The following is a 23,645-nucleotide window of genomic DNA, read 5'->3' as shown; positions in this document are numbered from 1 at the left end:
ACTTATATGAGTCTCCCCAGCTCATATAGCCTATATCAGCGGGTTCCTTCATTCATAGAATAGGCTACTAACAATAGAAATATCAGTTATATTAATAATTTTCAATTGAAACGACGTCTACAGACTGAAAGAGTATCTTCTTATTCTCCCGCATATAGTTGTTGATGAGAGAGAGTGAGAGAGAGTGTGAGGGTAAAAGTGAGAATGAGAGAGAAGCTTTTTATTAACCCTCATTTAGTTGTTGATGAGAGAGAGAGAGAGTATATTGAGAGAGAGTGAGTGTGAGTGAGGGTGAAAGTGAGAATGAGAGAGAATCTTTTTATTAAACCCGCATTTAGTTGTTGATGAGAGAGAGAGAGAGAGATTATGTGTGTGAGGGAGAGTGAGTGAGAGAGAAAGAGTGAGTGAATTTGATTCTTAATTCTTTATTGATTCTTTATCATAGATTACAGTGTATATTCAGGTCTTGTAAGATCCATTGCATACTAACACTACATTTTTATTGAAACAATTGTGAGAGAGAGTGTGTGTGTGTGTGTGTGTGTGTGTGTGTGAGCTAGTGAGAGAGTGAGTAAGAGTTTAGCTTGTATTCTCCCTCATATACAGTAGTTGTTGAGTTGAATGATTATTCTCCTTTTTAATCTTGATTATGTCTTATTATCTCTTTTTGTCATCATGTTTTCATCTATTCTACGACTAGAATATTCAATATCAATTAGGAAATGTTATTAGTTAAACATGAAATTTTATAATTCAATCTTCATTCGATACAAAAAAGGCTGTATTTGATACTGTGAATGATACACAAAATGGCTGCATTTGATACGCAGAATGACTCTGAATGATACACAAAATGGCTGTATTTGATACGGAGAATGACTGTGTTTGATACGGAAAATGAGCGCCTCCAATTGGCTGAGAGCTTTGTTCCGTATCAGCGCTATGATTGGTCGATGTGTAGCGAGATAAATCAACCAATCATTCTTGTTTACAATAATCAATTATATTTTATTCCCCAAGAAAATATATTTTTTAATTATTTAATAATAAATTTTCATAATTGAGATAGAATATTTGGTCGATCAATTATTATTATATACATATATTGATGAAAAATCTATCTCTGGCAACGTAGCAGAGCTAGAAAAGGATAGCGCTGCTGCTTTGTCGAATGATAGACAAGGATAGCAACACCAATGTTGATCAAATACTGGCATTATAACGTGGACCTCACTATAGGATGATGGTACAAGAATGATAGACAAGGATAGCAGCACCAATGTTAATCAAATACCGCCATTATAACGTGGACCTCGCTTTAGGAAGATGATACAAAGATGATAGACAAGGATAGCAACACCAATGTTGATCAAATACTACCATTATAACGTGGACCTCGCTTTAGGAAGATGATACAAAGATGATAGACAAGGATAGCAACACCAATGTTGATCAAATACTACCATTATAACGTGGACCTCGCTTTAGGAAGATGATACAAAGATGATAGACAAGGATAGCAACACCAATGTTGATCAAATACCACCATTATAACGTGGACCTCGCTTTAGGAAGATGATACAAAGATGATAGACAAGGATAGCAATACCAATGTTGATCAAATACTACCATTATAACGTGCACCTCACTATATCCTCTCACTTCCTCTGCCTATATCGTAGATCGTATGTGACACACCCTAGGATCAATTTGTAGCCTACATTCTGGATCACATTGAAGTACTTGATAGTTAGTATGTAATCTGCATTATAGTAGGGCGTTCCCTATTGGACCTTTTGTAAGGTATTTGGAGTTTTTTTTCATAGCTAGGGCGTACTTGGTACTGAAATTAGGCTTGTTTACCATCTCTGCAATGATGCTGCAATATCCGTGGCCTAGTTTTCAGGCTATGTACTATAGAAATTCAATGGAGTACCATAGTTTATAGGATGTATAGGACATCGAGAGATCTGGATCTAGAATATATAGGTCATGTATGTACAAGGCAAAGCGTATCCACAGCCTAATGATGTGTATAGGATCTTATAACATACAGCTATGTATTTTTGGACCGTATGTGTGTGTGTTATATAGGGCATTAAGCAGTAGAATACTGAATGGATAAAAAAGGAGAGGAGAAGCATCTGACAATAATTGATGTACCTTAACAATGGAAGAGTGCGGCATGTTGTGGAGACTATTTTATCGTGAAAAAATTGTATTCTGCCAAATTTTCGTGATGCTGAAGATTTTCACTTGTATAGCTAGAGAAAAATCTATAATTGAACGAGCGTCAGCGAGTTCTCACTTTTGACTCACTGAAGGTCAAAGTCGTTGTCTGTCTGTTTGTATGTTCTACAATAAGTTTAGAAAGAATTGATTAATCAGCTTCAAATTTTGAATACTTATTCTACAGTCGTTGTCCGTCTTTATGTTCTACAATAAGTTTAGAAAGAATTGATCAATCAGCTTCAAATTTTGAACACTTATTCTACAGTCGTTGTCCGTCTTTATGTTCTACAATAACTTTAGAAAGAATTGATAAATCAGCTTCAAATTTTGAACACTTATTCTACAGTCGTTGTCCGTCTTTATGTTCTACAATAACTTAGAAAGAATTGATCAATCAGCTTCAAATTTTGAACACTTATTCTACAGTCGTTGTCCGTCTTTATGTTCTACAATAACTTTAGAAAGAATTGATAAATCAGCTTCAAATTTTGAACACTTATTCTACAGTCGTTGTCCGTCTTTATGTTCTACAATAACTTTAGAAAGAATTGATCAATCAGCTTCAAATTTTGAACACTTATTCTACAGTCGTTGTCCGTCTTTATGTTCTACAATAACTTTAGAAAGAATTGATAAATCAGCTTCAAATTTTGAACACTTATTCTACAGTCGTTGTCCGTCTTTATGTTCTACAATAAGTTTAGAAAGAATTGATCAATCAGCTTCAAATTTTGAACACTTATTCTACAGTCGTTGTCCGTCTTTATGTTCTACAATAACTTTAGAAAGAATTGATAAATCAGCTTCAAATTTTGAACACTTATTCTACAGTCGTTGTCCGTCTTTATGTTCTACAATAAGTTTAGAAAGAATTGATAAATCAGCTTCAAATTTTGAACACTTATACTACAGTCGTTGTCCGTCTTTATGTTCTACAATAAGTTTAGAAAGAATTGATAAATCAGCTTCAAATTTTGAACACTTATTCTACAGTCGTTGTCCGTCTTTATGTTCTACAATAACTTTAGAAAGAATTGATAAATCAGCTTCAAATTCTGAACACTTATTCTACAGTCAAATATTCTTTATACACGTATTACAAGTCAAGTTCGTTGCTCAACAAAATTGACTCACTCCTTCGTTCTTCTCCAGGTTATAACAAATAACATTGAAAGTGCATAAGAAAAATATCTGTTGTGATTTATCATTTAGTCAGCTGAAGAATTCATTGCATGCAATGACAACAGGTTTCTCATTCATAACATCATCTGAGGCTATTTGGAAGCTATCACACAGACGGACCTTCATGTGCTGACACATGATTTCAGCTGGTTAATTGACCGAGCGAAGTGAGGTCTAAGATTCAAGTCGACGGTTTGGCATTTCTCTCAATGTTTAAAATGTTTATATGTTGCGCATTTACGGCGAAACGCGGTAATAGATTTCCATGAAATTTGACAGGTATGTTCCTTTTTTAATTGCGCGTCGACGTATATACTAGGTTTTTGGAAATTTTGCATTTCAAGGATAATATAAAAGGAAAAAGGAGCCTCCTTCATACGCCAATATCAGAGTAAAAATCAGACTATAAAATTATTCATCATAAATCAGCTGACAAGTGATTACACAGATGTGTGGAGAAGCCAGTCTATTGCTGTATTTCCATAAGGTCTATAGTTTCAATCAAGGGACCTAGAATTATAGTATTCTAGGTACATTGGTTTCAATCAGGTACTTGTGGATGAGAATACTGCGTGAGGCCTACTGTTCACAGAACTACTAGTTTTAGCTTTATGATCATCTCCTGGCCTCTTTTTCTGAATCAAAACTACTTTAGTTCCTTTCACTATTCACTCTCTGTCTACACGACATATAGATCGTTTGTTCACATTATCTAAATGTGGACCACATGTGTTGCATATGTTTACCATTGAAAGCCTATCCTATGACGCACGAATATTCAAAAACTCTTTCACCCACTATATTTATGCATGTTTTCTATGACGTATTTGAGCTTTTTTGAAATGATTTCTCGTTCGTTTGAGATCTTGATGCGCATGTGGTTTGTATCCGGGTTGTTATTGAGATGAAATTCTTTATAGTTCACTCTTTCTTCTTTTGTTTCTTTTTCACCTCTTTTTTCTCCTCTTCCTCTTTCACCTCAAACTTACACTTCTTCTCCATCTTGTAACTCTTTTATGCCAATTTCAAATCTTTCTTCTCCTTCTTCCCATTTTTCTCCTCCTTATTCCACTGTTTTCCTACTTCTTTCTAGTTTCTCCTCCTTCTTCCTCTTTTTCTCCTATTTTTTCTCGTTTCCCCACCTTCTTCCTCTTCTTCTCCTTCTTCCTGTTCTCTCATGTCTGCATATAATATTCTAACGTTCCTTTTCTTCTCCTCTTTCGCTTTTAACAGAATTTTCTTCTCTACCCTTTTCTAAGTCATGTGTACTTGATACTGTGATTATCTTCTTATCCATTGTTCCTTATGATTCATTTTCTTCTTTTGTTCCTTCTTTCTCATCTATTACTTCCCATTTTTCATTCTGCCTCCACCTTTATCTTTTTCTCCTTTCCCTTCTCCTCCAGTCTATCTTGTCCTCTCCTTCTAATCACAATCCTCTTCTCTTCCTCCTCAATCTTCTTCTACCCCTCCTTCTCCTCCTTATTCTTCTGCTCCTCCAACATTTCTTTTTCTTCTCTCTTCCTCTTCCTCGTTTTCACACTCGATTTCACTCTTTCGAGCTCCACTTCTTGTTTCTTGTATTCTGCTTCTCCTTTCGTTTCTCTCCTTCTTCGTCTTCTTCTTCTCCTCCTCCATCACTATCATTATCTTCTTCTTCTTCTACTTCTTTTTCTTTTTCTTCTTCTTCTACTTCTTTTACTTCTTCTTCTACTACTCCTTCATCTTCTTATGCTCCCCCTTCTTCTTTTTCTCCTCTATCTTCATCTGCTACTCCCCCTCCACATCATTCTTCTTCTTCGTCCTCTTATTTTTCAACTTTTTCTTCTACTTCTTCATCATCAACATCATCATCTCATTCTTTTTCTCCTCCTTCTTCTTCATCTCAATCCTCTTTTCATTCTCCCTCAGTTTCTCCTTCTCATTCTTCACTAAATCCTCTTCAATTCCTCGTCTCTTCTTCTGCTTCTACTTATTCTCTGTCGTCTTCTTCCTCCTCTTCTTCATCTTGTTGCTCCAAATTCTCTCAGATCACGAACACTGTTCTGTTAGTTTTCTTTCACATTTTTGAAGAGGGCATCTCACTCACACGCAACGTGCTGACTACTTAATTATACAGATCAACTTTGTTCTCTTTCTGGAAAGAATTTTTGGTTTTGTTTGTTTGTTTGTTTGCCTGTGGTGAAACTGTTGTTTTATCTTGTGAACAAGTCCCTCCTTTGTAGATGAGAGTTGAAATTTGTAGTAAGTAAACTGTGGAAGGTTCAAAGAAGTTCTTAGCAGATGATTCAAGGTTTATTTGAATGTTATTACCGTCAATCTATTATGGAAATTACAATAAGATTCTCAACATTAATATTTGAATGTCAAATCAAATCCATATTCGAGTCTCATTTAATTCTTCATGGATTGTCGTAGTAACATTATCATCCTCAAAATTACGAGTAGCATCTCAACTATATTAATCAACGTTAAGCCGTCGGTCCCGGCTGCCTAAAAAGCAGTCGTTAGGTCATGTCAGAGGCCCTGTAATTGATCAGTTGCGACCTGAAAACTCTGACACCAGACCTGAGCCAGCCAGGTCACTCGATATTATTATTATTATAAACATGAATATTCACATGAAATGTATCAAAGTTAGCAGCACTCATTAATCTAGCACCTTATGTTCCTGAACTAATACCTCAACGTCCAACGATATTCAATGCTATAACTATTATTTAACGAAAATCCTAAATAAATGCTGTACATCATCCCGAAGACTTCTGCTACTGCAGACATTGACAACAGGGTTAACAGCTAGATGGAAATTCGATGAGAACTACTATTCAAAAATTAGTATTAGTATGGCAATTGGGAGGTACCGGGTTCGATTCCCGGGCTGGCAACTAATTTTCGCATAGTAAAATTTTACTTTTAAACCTTTAAACCCTCAAAAACCACCCTTAGAGTTAAAATATTGCCAAAAGATTTCTTAGTGCGCCTCTAAAGGGCCAACTGAACATACCTACCAAATTTGAACGTTTTTGGTCCGGTAGATTTTTAGTTCTGCGAGTGAGTGAGTCAGTCAGTAAGTGAGTGAGTGCCATTTCGCTTTTATATATAGGCTATAGATAAATTAAGTTATTTACATTTTGTTAATAACTTTGGTCTAAACGCAGCTTTAAGCTAGGCGCACACAGATCGTCATCGGACGGACGGCACGCATCGGACGATTAGATTTGATGCATTGTTTTCAATTGGAGTGCGCATACCTATACGATGCGGATAGATATGCGCACTCCAATTGAAAACAAAGCACCAAATCTAATCGTCCGATGCGTGCCGTCCGTCCGATGACGATCTATGTACGCCTACCTTTAATTGTGGTTGAGGGAATCTTTAATATAACATTTATAAGATATTCCAGAATGTGGTGTAAATTTCAGAAAAGCAGAAGTTCTGGTTTTAATATCTTCCTTGTTCTCTATTTACATGCTACTGTATCACTGAAAAATTTCACAAGGATAATCTCTACTGTAGATTGCCTATCTATCCACTTTATCTTGCCTGATCTTCCGTGTAGTCTACGTCTTAATGGAATGTGTAAATACGGGTTGCTATGACAACCAGAATGTTAATCTTTGACACCATCTTAGGTTGTTTTGAAAGTTTTCGGTTGTTTTTTATTTTCTTTGGGGAGTGAAATGAGACAAAATTATTGTGCACAGGTGCAGGAGGAGAGAGAGAGCTCCGAGAGGGAGAGAGACAACCAGCGGCCGGGCCGGCGGCCGGATCTGTACGAGGCTGGGGACCAAAAGTGGTGAGAATTTTTCAAATTTTTTCTTGAATTTGTTCAGTTTTAGGTTATGTTCGGTATTTATGGTTAGTGGTTCTGTAATAGAATTTAATATTTACTATCAGAAAATAATACTAAGCTTATAATTACTAATTTATTTATTAAATCATTCAGAATTACACAACTTACAGAAAAGTACCCCCACAGGCTTATAAGCCCAAAACTGTTGCAATTCTAATTTATACAACAGTCCAAAAATGTAGCTAGGTTATGTGTCACTCAACATTCCTTATGCTTCTCATCAATTGCATTCTATTTATGCTGATAGCATGAAATGAACTAAAGGAGATATTTCATGGTATAGGGCGTTTATGTTTCAAATTTCACTGTTTATTCAAGCCGATAGTCCTAGTAGTTGTTTTTGGTGAAGCTATGTGACGCTGGTAGTCTCCCATACTGTGCCCTTCTTACACTCTCATCCCAACAAAACAGTAATAATAGATAGTGGTCGACAGTAATTGGCTTGAGTTAACAAAATATTGGCTTGAAATTTGGAACATGAACGACCTATCCCATGGGATATCTTCTTATGCCATCTTTTTTCTATGCTTCTATCATACTATAACTACTAACTTCTACAAAAATCATAGAAAATTAGCTTCTCAGACTACATTATACCATAGAGAAACAATAGTAAGAAATAAGGGATAGAAATAGAGAAGTAGAAGAAGATTTTTTTTCCTAGTATTTAAAACTAGATTCAGATAAAAATTTTCCTCATATGAGTATAATCATAGAGAAACAATAGCATAAGTAGATATCCCATGGTATAGGGCGTTTATGTAATTTTCTCATTATAAATATTGATTTATTTGTTGTGATTTATTGATAATTATTGATTAATTGAGTAATTGTTTTTCAGGCCTATTGATTAATTTATTGTAGTTTATTGATAATTGATTAATTGAATACAGTAATTATTGATTTCAAGTTTTCTAAAATTGTTAAAATCTTATATTTAATTTCATTCTCATTCATTTGACATACTTTTGTTAGTATTTTTGATTAATTTAATTTCTATTTCTTATTATTTCACTTACATTACATTTCTTGTTTTTTAACATTTCTTCATACTTAATTCTTAAAATACATTTTTGGATTGTATAGTGTATGATTGTAATGTGCGAAGGAGGCAAAATGGGTTTTTACCTGTTGCCTCCATGAATAAAATTATTTATTTATTTATGTCGCAAATTTTACTGTCATCTCAAGCCGATAGTTCATGTAATTCTTTGCCGTGAAGCTGTGTGACGCTGTTAGTCTCTCAAATTGTGCCGTTCATACACTCTCACCCCAACAAAACAGTCTCAGCAATCGTCAATAATCAACAGTAGGCTTGAGATAACAGTAAAAGTTGCGACATAAACGCCCTATACCATGGGATATCTACTTATGCTATTGTTTCTCTATGATTATACTCATATGAGGAAAATTTTTATCTGAATCTAGTTTTAAATACTAGGAAAATAAATCTTCTTCTTCTCTATTTCTACCCCGTTGTGCCTCGCAGCAAAATCGAATATTAGATAGAATATTATATTGATACAGTAATCTCTAATCTCATTTTATATATATTATTATTCTATATTATTTATCTATAGAACCATATTATTTTGTAAGGTATATGCGCCATAGATGGGTTATAGTTCTATAGACCATAAAACGTATATGAGCTTATGAACATATCTCCTTATATTTGATGTCATTACTTAATATGTTTGAGATGACCAAAAGCCATTACCAAATTGGATTCCAGCAATTTTCATCGCAAAATTTGATACTCGTCGTGTCGTCTATCTTTTCCCCCATTAATTTTGCCTGGCTGTCGTCACTGTACATCATTTTTATCCATTAGCGAATTGGCTCATCGCAAATTTGTTGCGAAAATTAATTCGTCTCCGTGTCTGTATTAATTTAGTTGTCTAGTTGTTTATCATCGTATTTTTGTATATTTCATCAAATCCTCTTTGTTGATCTTTATTTTGCGTCTATTACTTATCCTCCTTCTCTTCGTACATTTTCTCCTCCTTCTCCTTCTCCTCCTCTTCCACCAACCCCTCCTCCACCTCCTTCTCCTCCTCCTCTTCCTCTTCCTCCTTCTCCTCCTTTTCCTCACCCTCCCTCTCCTTCTCATCGTCTTCCTTTTCCTTCTCATATTTCTCCTCCTAAAAATTTCACTCTTCTTCTCCTTTTACTCTCTTCAATTTATCCTTCGCACTTCCAGGTCTTTTGTCAATGCTCTCTCTCTCTCTTCATTTATCTTTCTCTCATCTGTCATGCATCACTTTCTTCTCCCTCCTTATCCACGTTGTTCTTCTACTCCCACATTTTTCTATTTTCGTCCTCCTCCTCTTTTTCCCTCTTTTATCTTGTTTTATTCACTTCCACCTCATTATGCATCTCCTCATCCTCTCAATCCTCCTCTTCCTCCTCCTTCTCCTCCTCCTGCTCTTACACCTCCTCCTCCTCCTCCTCCTCCTCCTCCTCCACCTCCTCCTCCCATTTCCCCTCTCCACAAAACTGTATTCACTAATTAAATATATCTCACACACCCATATGATATAATAGCAACCCACACACATATTCCCACTTTCGGAATAAAACGGAATAAGAGCATCACGATAGATAAAGATACAGATAGACTGATATATACGCAATATTGGGTTAGTAGTTTGACCCAGATTACATGAGAGATAACAAGCCTACAGCCTCTGATGTATTAGAGATGGTAATCCATCAGGAAGGAAGACGTACCTTCCTCCACTCCTTGTTCTTGTTCTTCTTCTTCTTCTTCTTCTTCTTCTTCTTCTCTTCTTCTTCTTCTTCTTCTTCTTCTTCTTCTTCTTCTTCTAATTTGCCAACTAACGGAAAACAACGCCAAATTGGATTTGGAGGTAATTTGACTGTAAAACCTAAAACCCATATTATTAGCTTCTATTCAGGAACAAAATACACGCATCTTGACAGAGTTTGGAAATTACTACTGTGTGCCTGGAAACTAGCTCACTTTTTGGAATGATATTATTGCAAATCCCACCGTAAAACATATATTTGGAGCAGCATAGAATGTATTTACAAAATCAAGTTTTACAGTGAGTTTTTTTATCCACAATGTATTTGGTCTGAGACATAGTGATTTGTTTATTCCTGTATTGAAGCCTTGAAGTCTTTCAAAATTGGAGCATAACTAATAATATAGGCCTGCGTATAATAATACTAACAAAGTAATTAAGTTAGTTTAACAATAGAGAAAAGAAAACCCAAGAAGAAATTCCTTAGTACAGGGCGTCCATGTTGCAAATGTCACTGTTAACTGAAGCCGATAGTCCTAGTAGTTGTTTTTGGTGAAGCTATGTGACGCTGGTAGTCTCCTCATACTGTGCCATTCTCACACTCTTACACTTCCAACAAAACAGTAATGATAGACAGTATTCGACAGTAATCGGCTTGAGTTAACAATGAAATTTGGAACATAAACGACCCATTCCATGGGATATTTTCTTATGTTTTTTTTTCTGTATGGCTAAGTATGCACTGGAGAATAAATTATTGGCAATATGAACATGAAAATAGATCAATACTGTAATAGATGAATATTGAATTTTGATTTCAAACACTACTTGATGATCTACATAAATATGTCAACATGAGAAAATAAAAAAGGATAGACATTCATTATTCAATTATCCCACTATTACTATAGTGAGGTCCACGTTATAATGGCATTGAAGAAAGATAAGAGAAAAACGTTGCCGATGCTTTGTCTTGTCAATGCCTTCTATAGACGGTAGCTGATACAGGTTTATTGAAGTAATATCAACTGTTCATTCTCTTTCGAAATGTTCAATTATATTTTCAAATAACTTCATTATGAATTTTCATAATTAAGCTGAAATTTAAGCGAGAAAGAGATAGCGCAAAGATAGAGAGAGATCCGATTTGTTGAATGATAGACAAGGATAGCAATACCATAGCTGCCAAACACTGCCATTATATCGTGGATCCATCTATATCTTTAACATGACGCCTAAACATGAGGTCCAGAATTCTGATTTCTCAATTTGTTATCCTTATTTGGAGTGAATTTTGAGTCAAACAACTCAACTAGATGCATATCATGGCGAATTATGTGTTCTAAATAGAAACGTAATGCGTCCTAGACGCATATCATAGACCACAACTACGCTCGACTTCCCGTCAATGTCGTCCCAAATAGATAAGATAGAGCTCTCTATTTTCGCTAGGCCTAGTAACAAATGTCAATATCCTTTTAAGGTGAAATCTAGTAGACCTGTTTAAACGTCATAATATTACTATCAAGTTGTTACAGGCGTACTAACTGTAAACTGGTTTCTAGTAACGTAAATAATTCATTCATTGAAAAGTTTTGAATATTATTCGTTGACAATTATATTTTGCTATTTTAAAGTTACTGATGTTAAATTTACTTGGCTTCAACAATTTTTAGCACTCAATTTCATAAACTAAAGAGTTTCCGAACATTTTTATTTGAAAGAAATAAAGAAAGAAAGAAATATTTATTGCCAAAATCATTAAACAAACTTTACAAATGTGAAAAATTTTCATATACAATACATTGCAAAAACTTAAAATTAAAATATTTTCCATTTAAAAATCGATTATAATATTATCATTGGCGTTACCAGCAAAACTAAGTAGTTTGAGCGATGGCAACGAGTAATCAGTCGGCTATAATTAGTGGCTTGAGATTAAATAGAAAATAGAAATTTGAGATTTAGGAACGAATTCACCGAAACGAGAACATGGTTTGAGAACCAATCAGAGAAGGCCTTTTTTGATAAGACGGATTCTCTGATTGGTTCTCGTGGAATTAATCACAATTAAAATTTAACTGGCACCTTTTAGCTTCAAATTTCATCCAACTTACAGTAGTTGAAATTTGAAGTTTCATCTTGTATTGTGTACTATAGGACGATTTGAAGCTCCTCCATAAGACAATGCATTTAACATTTTTTCAAACCTCCTCAACACACTATTTATTTATTTATTCATCTATATGATACAAATGACACTGATGTAATAACATTGGTAGATAAAATAATAATAATAATAAATGATTGATTGAGTACTTTATTTATGTAGATTACAATATATACTGGCTTATACACTTATATACAATAGCTTACAATACAACAAAATTATGGATGAATTTACAAAATATAAATGAAGAAAATAATTATTGAACTGTATATGATATGGAAAAAGCAATTAGGAATAACTATAGATATTGTAATGCATCTACATAAATTGGCGGAGCTTTGGACATATCAATGTCCATTCTTTGGAAAGAATATTCAAAGTATCCTTCCCACTAATTCTCTACCAAAAAGTGAGAGAGAGATTGATTGATTGATTATTTGCCTTTATTAGGGCGGAGTTAGGACTCCAGGTTCTCTCTGCCATACAACCCTTCACATTTGATACAATAGATTAGATTAGATTTCTTTATTTATGTATGTTACAATATTTACTGGCTTATACACTAATTTAAATTAAATGACAATAATGCTAGTTATTTAACGAATTTCACAAAGTATAAATAATTAATCAATGAGAATAAATATAGAAATGCAATTAGAATAACGATAATATTATAATAATGTGATGTAACTTCATAAATCGGCGGTGTTTCAACAAATAATTGTCGATTCTTTTAGAAGGATATAAAATATCCTTCCCATTAACACACGACCGGGAGAGACAGAGAGAGAGTGATTGATTGATTGTTTGATTATTTGCCGACAGAGAGAGAAAGAGAGAGTGATTGATTGATTGTTTGATTATTTGCCTTCATTAGGGGGGAGTCAGGACTCCAGGTCCTCTCTGCCTTACAACCCTTTACATTTGATACAAGAGAGAGAGAGAGAGTGTGAGTAAGAGGGAGTGGGAGAGAGAGAGAGAGAGAGAGAGAGAGAGAGAGAATGAGGAAGATGAAAGAGAGACAGGGTCTGAGAATGGGAGAAGACTGAAAGAAAAGATTCATTTCGGAGACCAGGTCACTAGAAGAAAACTAAATGGAATCTAAGCCTTTGACAGCTTTTCCAATGCTATACAGTTCAACTCAGATTAGTGAAGCAGCTAAAAAAAGGATTGAAAAAGGTCTACAGCTAGAACAACGGTTAAAGAGATACCGTTGCACAATAGAGGAATATAACAACTGAAGTTTGAAGAACTAGAAGAGTGCAATGTTTTAAAAACTCCAATTCTAATGATTAGTTTAAGAGGTATTAGGGAAATGGAGGTAGTTGGATAATAACGGTTTAAAAACAAATTTCAAAGTTTTTTCCATCCGGCATATTTTTAACACTCTATGGGTGGGCTGGTGATTATTTTATTTTTCACAAGCCGTCAGGCTCGCTTCGCTCGCCATATCCGTCTAGCCAGGGGGCTCCGCCCCCTGGACCACCGACTGGATCGTCCAAGAATGAGATCAGCAGGCTCGCTTCGCTCGCCTGCATTTTTCATTTGAATATTTTTATCATATATGTTAGGACAATCCAGTCGAGGGTCCAGACTAAACGTCTGGCTAAACGGATATGGCGAGCGAAGCGAGCCTGACGGCTAGTAATATAATATTCCCAGGATTGAAGTAGCAGTGCCCAATCAATTTTTCCGCGATAAATGCATTTAAATCTTCAACTTGGTGCCAACCTAACAAAGTCAACTCAACTTAATGCCAACCTGACAAAATTATTAATTTAGTTGCCAGTTAACAACTGTTTCGAAGAGGTACTCTATCTAGATTATAGTTCTATAGTAACATCTGATATGGAAATTTCAATTATAATCAAGAGATTGGGAGAAGAAGAATATACATGCTAAAAGGCGAACTTCAAACCCTTAAAAACAACCCTTAGAGTTAAAATATTGCCAAAAGATTTCTTAGTGCGCCTCTAAAGGACCAACTGAACATACCTACCAAATTTGAACGTTTTTGGTCCGGTAGATTTTTAGTTATGCGAGTGAGTGAGTGAGTATAGTCAGTCAGTCAGTGAGTGAGTGCTATTTCGCTTTTATATAGATGTATCAATGTATAAATAAATGAATAAATAAACAGCCTGTAACATGTTGGAATGCATTTCTGTTTCAATAAAAACAGAGCTAAATATGCTTGAAGCCTGCAACATGTTTTAATAATAGAATAGAATACTGTTTTATTGATAAAAACGCTTGCAACATGCTGTAATACAATTAATACAGCCTGTAACATGTTGTTTTAGAATTACAACAGCATGCAACTTGCTCTGATACGAATAAAACAACCTGCAGCATGTTGGAATGCACTTTTAACAAAAACAGGGCTAAAGCTTTGAGAAGCCTGTTGCTTTCTACTCACTCATCCAATTAACCTTCAACGTCTAATAATTCTGGGCACTTGATAGTTTTCCTTCCTCAAAAAGTAAAGACTAAGAATCAGCTTTTTTTTCAGTTGACGTTCACTTGTTGAAGTGCGCGGGTCGTCATCGATTATTAATACTAATTTGTGTTGAAGTCAAATAATATTATGATATATTTATGAATAAATGTGCGGCTGATCATTGGCTATATTAATTTTTATTTGGTTAAGGCTGTGCAAAGGCTAAAAATAAACTTTCTACTCGTGATATTTTTCAAAGTTTTTCGATTTGTATATCATCAAGCTATCAAAATGAAAAAGTTTTCTCGGAAAACATTTTTTCCGATCATTACTTCTTGAGATATGAGCGCCTGAAGTTTGAATTTTTGGGACAGAACATTTCAAATTCGGTAAGATATAAATCCATGAGATTCAGTGGATGGATTCTTCATGGTATTGTTGATCTAGTAAAACAAACATTTTCTGAAAATATCAATTTTTGAAAAAGTTATTCATTTTACCAAAAATAACTCAACTAAAAGTTATTTTTAGTAAATTGAATAACTATCTTAAAAATTGATATTTTCAGAAAATTTTTGTTTTACTAGATCAACAATACCAAGAAGAATCAATCCTCTAAATCTCATGGATTTATCTCTTACCGAATTTGAAATGTTCTGTCCCAAAAATTAAATCTTTAGGCGCTCATATCTCAAAAATTTTTACAAACAAATTTTTACAAACAATTTTTACTAAAACAAATTTTTACTGAGGAAACTTTTTCATTTTGATAGCTTGATGATATACAAATCGAAATTTTTGAAAAATATCACGAGTAGAAAGTTTATTTTTAGCCTTTGCACAGCCTTAAGTTTGTGGAGTGAATAGTCCAGTACAATATCTCAAGTCTCTTCAATTTTATTTGTGTTGAAGTCAGATATTATTCGGTTTATTATTATCAGCGTATGAAATAAATAGAAATTATAAAATAAAATACATGATGGAGAGAGGAGTGGGGATACCTCCTCAACAAAACCGTAACATTTCGTCTAGTATAAAGGAGAGGATGCATGCTTTCGAGCATGATGAGGATTATGGTATGTTTAATCAAATAAAATAGAGAAATTCTACTTTCTATAATAATCCTATTTTTATCCTATTTGGTATGATTAACTACTGTACTTATAACAGTAGTAACAATAATTCTATAGTATAGAATATGTCTAATTAATTTATCAATTTAAGCCATCTAAATTCAAAATTTATAGTTTTAATGTTTATTTTGGACCAAGATTTTTTAAAAATTATACACGTGAAATTCTAACCTTATCTAGGACTTTGTCACCTATAAATTTGGGAGAAAAATAGCACAAGGACTACCTTATTATTTAATCTTTCAATGTTATTACATTAGTGCTATTTGCATTGTAAATAGATAAATTTTGTAAATAGTGAGGTCCACGTTATAACGGCAATGGATAGAGATAGGGGAAAAGCGTTGCCGATTCTCTGCCTTTCTACAGATGGAAATTACTGAGATATTGCAATTATTCAAATGCTTATGAATTTATTATCATTATTAAACGAGAATCCAGATTAAATGCTGTAATTCACCCCGAAGACTTCTGCTACTGCAAATGTTGACAACAGGGTAAACAGCTAGATGGAAATTCGATGAGCGCTACCATTCAAAAATTATTTGTCAGCCCGGGAATCGAACCCAGTACCTCCTAATTGCCTCCTAATTAACGAACCCAGTACCTCCTAATTACCCTTACACCAAACTGACAATCTCTGGATAGCAGCGCTCATTTTATACGAAGCCATAGCGGCCAGCCAGTCTACAGATGGAAATTACTGGAATATTGCAATTATTCAAATGCTTATGAATCTATTAATAAACGAAAATTTAAAAAATGCTATCCAGAGATTGTCAGTTTATGTAAGGGTAAGCATTCCTGACCGGCAATTAGGAGGTAGTGGGTTCGATTCCCGGGCTGACAAATAATTTTTGGATAGTAGCGCTCATCGAATTTCCATCTTGCTGTTTACCCTGTTGTCAATATTTGCAAGAGCAGAAGTCTTCGAGGTGGTTTACAGCATTTAATTTGGATTTTTCCTTAATAATAATAGATTGTCTGCCTTAATTTATTATACTTCTACATTGTAAAAACGGATACGGCTACGTTGCAAGCTATAGAAGGATAGTGATATATATTTTGACGAATGATAGACAAGGATAGCAACAATGTTGATCAAATTCTGCCATTATAACATGGCCTCACTATGGAGAAGGATAGCGCTATCTGCTTTGACGAATGATAGACAAGGATAGCAACACCAATGTTGATCAAATACTGCCATTATAACTTGGATCCCACTATAGTATTCTACACAGTAGATTGTATTCATGCCTTCTATGAATCTGAACCGACCGCAGAAATTTCTCCATCAGACGTTTTTCAACAATTATTATTGTCAAGAGATGGCACAAATTTCTACAGTAGTTTTTCCGCAATTACTATTGAGAGATGACACTTTTCCTCGGCATTTTCCTGATTTTCTTGCTCCTCTCCTTCCTCTTCCCACTTTCTCTGTGGCTTTTCAAAATGGCGGTCTACAATCAACCGAAACCGACACGCTTTGCTGCCATAGAGAGATTCATTTAAAACTGTCATTGGTTGGCAGGGGAACTGCTATGCTCTTATGAAGAATACTGTAAGTCTCACTATAGGTCCACATTATAATGACAGTATTTGATCAACATTGGTGTTGCTATCCTTGTCTAACATTCCACGAAGCAGATAGCGCTATCCTTCTCTATAGTGAGGTCCATGTTATAATGACAGTATTTGATCAACATTGGTGTTGCTATCCTTGTCTACCATTCGACAAAGTAGATAGCGTTTTCCTTCTCTAAAGTGAGGTCCATCTTATAATGGCAGTATTTGATCAACTTTGGTTTTGCTATCCTTGTCTATCATTCGACAAAGCAGATAGCGCTTTCCTACTCTATAGTGAGGTCCACGTTATAATGGCAGTATTTGATCAACATTGGTGTTGCTATCCTAGTCTTTCATTCGACAAAGCAGATAGCGCTATCCTTCTCTTATAGTGAGGTCCATGTTATACTGGCAGTATTTGATCAACATTGGTGTTGCTATCCTAGTCTTTCATTCGACAAAGCAGATAGCGCTATTCTTATCTATAGTGAGGTCCACGTTATAATGGCAGTATTTGATCAACATTGGTGTTGCTATCCTTGTCTATCATTCGACAAAGCAGATAGCGCTTTCCTTCTCTAATGTGAGGTCCATCTTATAATGGCAGTATTTGATCAACATTGGTGTTGCTATCCTTGTCTATCATTCCACAAAGCAGATATAGTGAGGTCCACGTTATGATGGCAGTAGTATTCGATCAACATTGGTGTTGCTATCCTAGTCTTTCATTCGTCAAAGTAGATAGCGCTATCCTTCTCTATAGTGAGGTCCATGTTATAATGGCAGTATTCGATCAACATTGGTGTTGCTATCCTTGTCTATCATTCGACAAAGCAGATAGCGCTTTCCTTCTCTATTATGGGGTCCATCTTATAATGGCAGTATTCGATCAACATTGGTGTTGCTATCCTTGTCTATCATTCGACAAAGCAGATATAGTGAGGTCCACGTTATAATGGCAGTATTTGATCAACATTGGTGTTGCTATCCTTGTCTATCATTCGACAAAGCAGATAGCGCTTTCCTTCTCTATAGTGAGGTCCATGTTATAATGGCAGTATTTGATCAACATTGGTGTTGCTATCCTTGTCTATCATTCAACAAAGCAGATAGCGCTATCCTTCTCTACAGTGAGGTCCATGTTATAATGGCAGTATTTGATCAACATTGGTGTTGCTATCCTAGTCTTTCATTCGTCAAAGCAGATAGCACTTTCCTTCTCTAATGTGAGGTCCATATTATAATGGCAGTATTTGATCAACATTGGTGTTGCTATCCTTGTCTATCATTCGTCAAAGCAGATAGCGCTTTCCTTTTCTATAGTGAGGTCCACGTTATAATGGCAGTATTTAATCAATATTGGTTTTGCTATCCTTCCCTATCATTCAACAAAGCAGATAGCACTATCCTTCTGTACCTATGCAACGTTGCTAGAATCAATCAATCAAATCAAATTTATTGCCAAATTCATATAAATAATTCACAAAACATGGAGAACCTTTTTAAACAATATGGAAATATAAATAATTATAAAATATACAATCTCAATTCTGAAAACTTATTATTTATTCATCGAAAAATATTTGTCCTTGACAAATTGATTATTTTCAACATGAATGAACAAACAGTCAATCGGATATATCGGTATCAACTATCTTATATAGAAGGCAGTGGCAAGGCAGGGAATTGGCAACGCTGTTCCCTACTATCTTCCTCCAGTACTACTGATGGAAATAAATTGTAAATTGCATTTGTTCAAATGCTAATTAATGAATGACTATTATTAAAGGAAAATCCCAATTAAATGGTGTAAATCACCCCGAAGACTTCTGCTACTGCAAATATTGACAACAGGGTGAACAGCTAGATGGAAATTCGATGATCGCTACTATTCAAAAATTATTTGTCAGCCCGGGTATCGAACCCAGTACCTCCCAGTAGCCGGTCAGGAATGCTTACCCTTACACCAAACTGACAATCTCTGGATAGCAGCGCTCATTTCATACAAAGTCATAGCGGCCATCCAGTTTACATCTATATAATAAGAGAGAGTAGGGTTGTGTTTGTTCGCATCAAAACATGTCAACTTGTGGATTGCATACCGGGAAAACGGGAATGATTTAGATCTCCAAATTTTGCACATAGATTCTAAAAATATCAATCTCGTGCACCTCGAAGTCCGAATTTCAATTTTGCTTCTAGATTTTTCAGAATTAATGTTGAAATTTAATTCATGGGACATGAATTCATAACTATGTTAATATAGAACTATAATCTAGAGCAAGGTACCTAGAATACGTATTCTAGGTACATTGATCTAGAGAGACTACCTCTTTGAAACAGATGGTTAAAATTGGTAACTAAATTAATAGCCAGTCCAATTTTGTCAGGTTGACATCAAGTTGAGGAAGGTTCCTGAACAAGATTTGAGTTATATTACATTATTATGTTAGTATCAAGTTATGATATGTTAGTATCAAGAATTTATCTATACTATAATAAAGGAAAGAACTGGCTCATACACATATGGGATATGCAAATTAAGTTTGACGCATCATCACGTCTAAACTACTGGACTGAATTCAACTTTAAATTTTGCATACAGTTTCTTAATCAACTGAGGATGTTTCTATGCCAACTTCAAACTCTACAATATTCCACTCAGTCAAGTTTTCAGTTTGTCAAAATTCAAAATGGACCCTTGCGGAGCACGGGTTACCTGCTTGTATGGAAATAAATTGGAAGTTGCATTTGTTCAAATGCCAATTAATTAATAATTATTATTAAACGAAAATCCCTATTAAGAATTCCCGGGCTGACAAATAATTTTTGTATGGAAGCGCTCATTGAATTTCCATCTAGCTGTTTACTCTGTTGACAATATTTGCAGTAGCAGAAGTCTTCGGGGTCATTTGCAGCACTCAATTGGGATTTTCGTTTAATAATATTTAAACTTAGAATAAATATTGACTAATTTGATGTCTGGAAAGGGAATTGGAAGTCTTCGAGGTGAATTATGGCATTTAATTGGCATTTTCGTTTAATAATAATCACTTTTTGTGTAGTTGAGAAGTTGATATTGTGGTAATTATTCATATTGAATGAAAAAGACTAAGAAATTGCCAAAAAAACACTGATTTATTGATAATTAGAAAGACTGGTTTCTCCTGTATAAACCAGTGTATATCTCTGATAAACTAGATTGACAATGGTGTAATAACCGAAACCGGTCTTTCTAATTATCTATAAATCAGTGGTTTTTTGACAATTTCTTAGTATTTTTAAAGGTAAAGATTTTTTAGTCTGATAAACTAGTTTTTCAGGTATTGACAATGGTGTAATAACCGAAACCGGTCTTTCTAATTATCAATAAATCAGTGGTTCTTTGACAATTTCTTAGTCTTTTTCATTCAATTAATAATAATCATTCCTCCAGTACCATTATAACGTCAACCTCACTATAGGACGACGTTGGCGAATATTCAAGATGAATAGAAAAGGGGTAAAAATAATAGGAGTAAAATGAAAATAATATAATAACAAAGTTTAAGGTGAAACTAAAGGTAGAGAAGAAAATGTAAGCAAAGAAAACAACGCCGAAATTAGATGATGGAGAAGAAGAAAGAGGAAGAAGAAGAAGAAGAATGAGAAGAATAGGAAAAGTTAAAGTAGATGAAGGAGAATAAGTAGAAGAAGAATATGAAGAAGAAAAAGAAGGATAGTAAGAAGTAGAAGAACAAGAATATGAAGATAATAAAGAAAATTGATCAGCGGTCTATTTTCTTCTACGATTGTCGCAGAAGCAGTGGTTTTTTACGCCATCGCTTTTAAGTGAAACAGTCGCTCTTCTTTTGAAGCTGCTCGCTTTTGGAAAATCGTACTTTGTCGTCCGTGTAAATTGATCTACTTTGAAGATAATTCTTTCTCATAATATCTCTTGTTCTGTCTCTATCTATCTCATGATCGATGTCTGAAGATAGAATGTCTGTGTCGATGTGAATGTCGATGTCTGATCGATATCTTATAAGAATTGAATTCCTCTACGAATTTGTCTTGAAGTCTCTCCTATTTCTGTGTTGTTCTGAAGCTGATGCTTTGGTAGATATCCATGTTGTATAAAAACTATTTCTATTGTCGAAACCACTTATTGACCGAGCGAAGTGAGGTCTAAGATTCAAGTCGACGGTTTGCATTTCTCTTAATAGTAAATGTTTATATGTTGCGCATTTACGGCCAAACGCGGTAATAGATTTTCATGAAATTTGACAGGTATGTTCCTTTTTTAATTGCGCGTCGAAGTATATACAAGGTTTTTGAAAATTTTGCATTTCAAGGATAATATAAAAGAAAAAAAGGAGACTCCTTCATACGCCAATATTGAAGTAAAAATCAGACTATAGAATTATTCATCATAGATCAGCTGACAAGTGATTACACAGATGTGTGGAGAAGCCAGTCTATTGCTGTATTTGCATAAGGTCTATAGTTTCAATCAGATACTTGTGGATGAGAATACTGCGTGAGGTCCACTGTTCACAGAACTACTAGTATTTATAGATTAGTTGTTTCGACAATATGAAAGCGTTTCCATTGTAACTGACTTTATTCTTTCCTTGACAATATTTTTTAGCCCTTTTTATATAATTTCATCCCACTCTCACATTCTTTTCTTATCCCTTTCCATCTTTCAAACATAGTGCCGGTTACACAACAGCCGGTTAAATTTTAACCGTGATTAATTCCAGGAGAAACAATCAGAGAAGCCGACTTTTCATAAACGCCTTCTTTGATTGTTTTTGTGAAATTAAACACGGTTAAAATTTAACCGGCTGTTGTGTAACCGGGTCATAGTCCGAAACTCATTTGTTACTACCCTTTCAAATTTTATTTATTTATTTATTTCATTGACAATTACAAATCATAATATAATAAATATAATATGATTGGGAGAATACAACAAGCATAGCCCAAAACTGTCTTCTCCCAAATTTTTACAAATAAAAGTTTCAAAGAAGAATAAGGTTAAGATTTCACTTTCACTTCAAAAAGTCCAATTTCCACTTCAAAACTAATGACTAAACTAAAAATTTTGAATTTTGATATTTAAAAAATGATTAAAAACTAAAATATTTCACTAAAATCTCTACAAATTGGAAGTTTTTGAGTAATTTTGCAAAGTTTTGAGCCAGAAAAGAAACACAACTTCACTATTAGCACAGCTGATATGATATGACTTAACCAATTATCAATAAATCAGTGGTTTTTTGACAATTTCTTAGTCTTTCTCATTCAATTTGAATAATTACCACAATATCAACTTATATGATCATAAAATATGATCATATTTTGAGAGAAGACTCACCATAAATTTATCATGACCTTGCATAGAAGGATGAAGGTCATACCTTGTCCTTGAAATATTAATTGCACAATATTGTCATAAACCTATCAACGTGTGTTACTTCTTTCAATTGAATATTCTAATACATGTGTAGGCATGAAACTTGGCAAAATCAGTATGTAATATGCAAATGTATATCAAGCACATTCTTCAAAAGGAAAATGATCTATGATTGTGACATACTATGCTAATGAGCAGCCTATGTTATGAATCATGGCTATATTAGTTTGTTGATTTAGGAAAATATTGAATTTGAATTTTGGAATAGTAATGTTGATTGGATGGTTGAGTTTCATCATATTATATGGGAGAGTATTGTAACATACTAGTAGTTCTGTGAACAGTAGACCTCACGCAGTTTTCTCATCCATAAGTACCTGATTGAAACTATAGACCTTATGGAAATACAGCAATAGACTGGCTTCTCCACACATCTGTGTAATAATCACTTGTCAGCTGATTTATGATGAATAGTTCTATAGTCTGATTTTCACTCTAATATTGGCGTATGAAGGAGGCTCCTTTTTCCTTTTATACTAGTAGTTCTGTGAACAATAGACCTCACGCAGTATTCTCATCCACAAGTACCTGATTGAAACTATAGACCTTATGGAAATACAGCAATAGACTGGCTTCTCCACACATCTGTGTAATCACTTGTCAGCTGATTTATGATGAATAATTCTATAGTCTGATTTTTACTCTAATATTGGCGTATGAAGGAGGCTCTTTTTCCTTTTATATCATCCTTGAAATGCAAAATTTCCAAAAACCTTGTATATACGTCGACGCGCAATTAAAAAAGGAACATACCTGTCAAATTTCATGAAAATCTATTACCGCGTTTCGCCGTAAATGCGCAACATATAAACATTTAAACATTAAGTGAAA

General features: G+C 34.4%; 1 protein-coding gene across 2 annotated transcripts in view; it reads left to right on the top strand.

The window, feature by feature from the left end:
- The window catches only part of LOC120354014 (protein FAM107B), a 93,127-nt gene that overhangs the window by 30,419 nt on the left and 39,063 nt on the right, over positions 1-23,645 (top strand). The window contains exon 2 of one of the 2 annotated variants that reach the window (XM_039439819.1): positions 7,125-7,216. In XM_039439819.1, coding sequence (XP_039295753.1) covers positions 7,125-7,216 — 92 coding nt within the window. Of the gene's footprint in view, positions 1-7,124; positions 7,217-15,558; positions 15,728-23,645 lie in introns of those variants that run through there. The other variant, XM_039439820.1, reaches the window with a different exon arrangement.

Source organism: Nilaparvata lugens, chromosome 13 (genome assembly GCF_014356525.2).
Source record: "Nilaparvata lugens isolate BPH chromosome 13, ASM1435652v1, whole genome shotgun sequence".
In the NCBI taxonomy this organism is placed as follows: Eukaryota; Metazoa; Arthropoda; class Insecta; order Hemiptera; family Delphacidae; genus Nilaparvata; species Nilaparvata lugens.
Note: the sequence above shows the minus strand (reverse complement) of the source record. Positions and strands in the feature narration are given on the sequence as shown.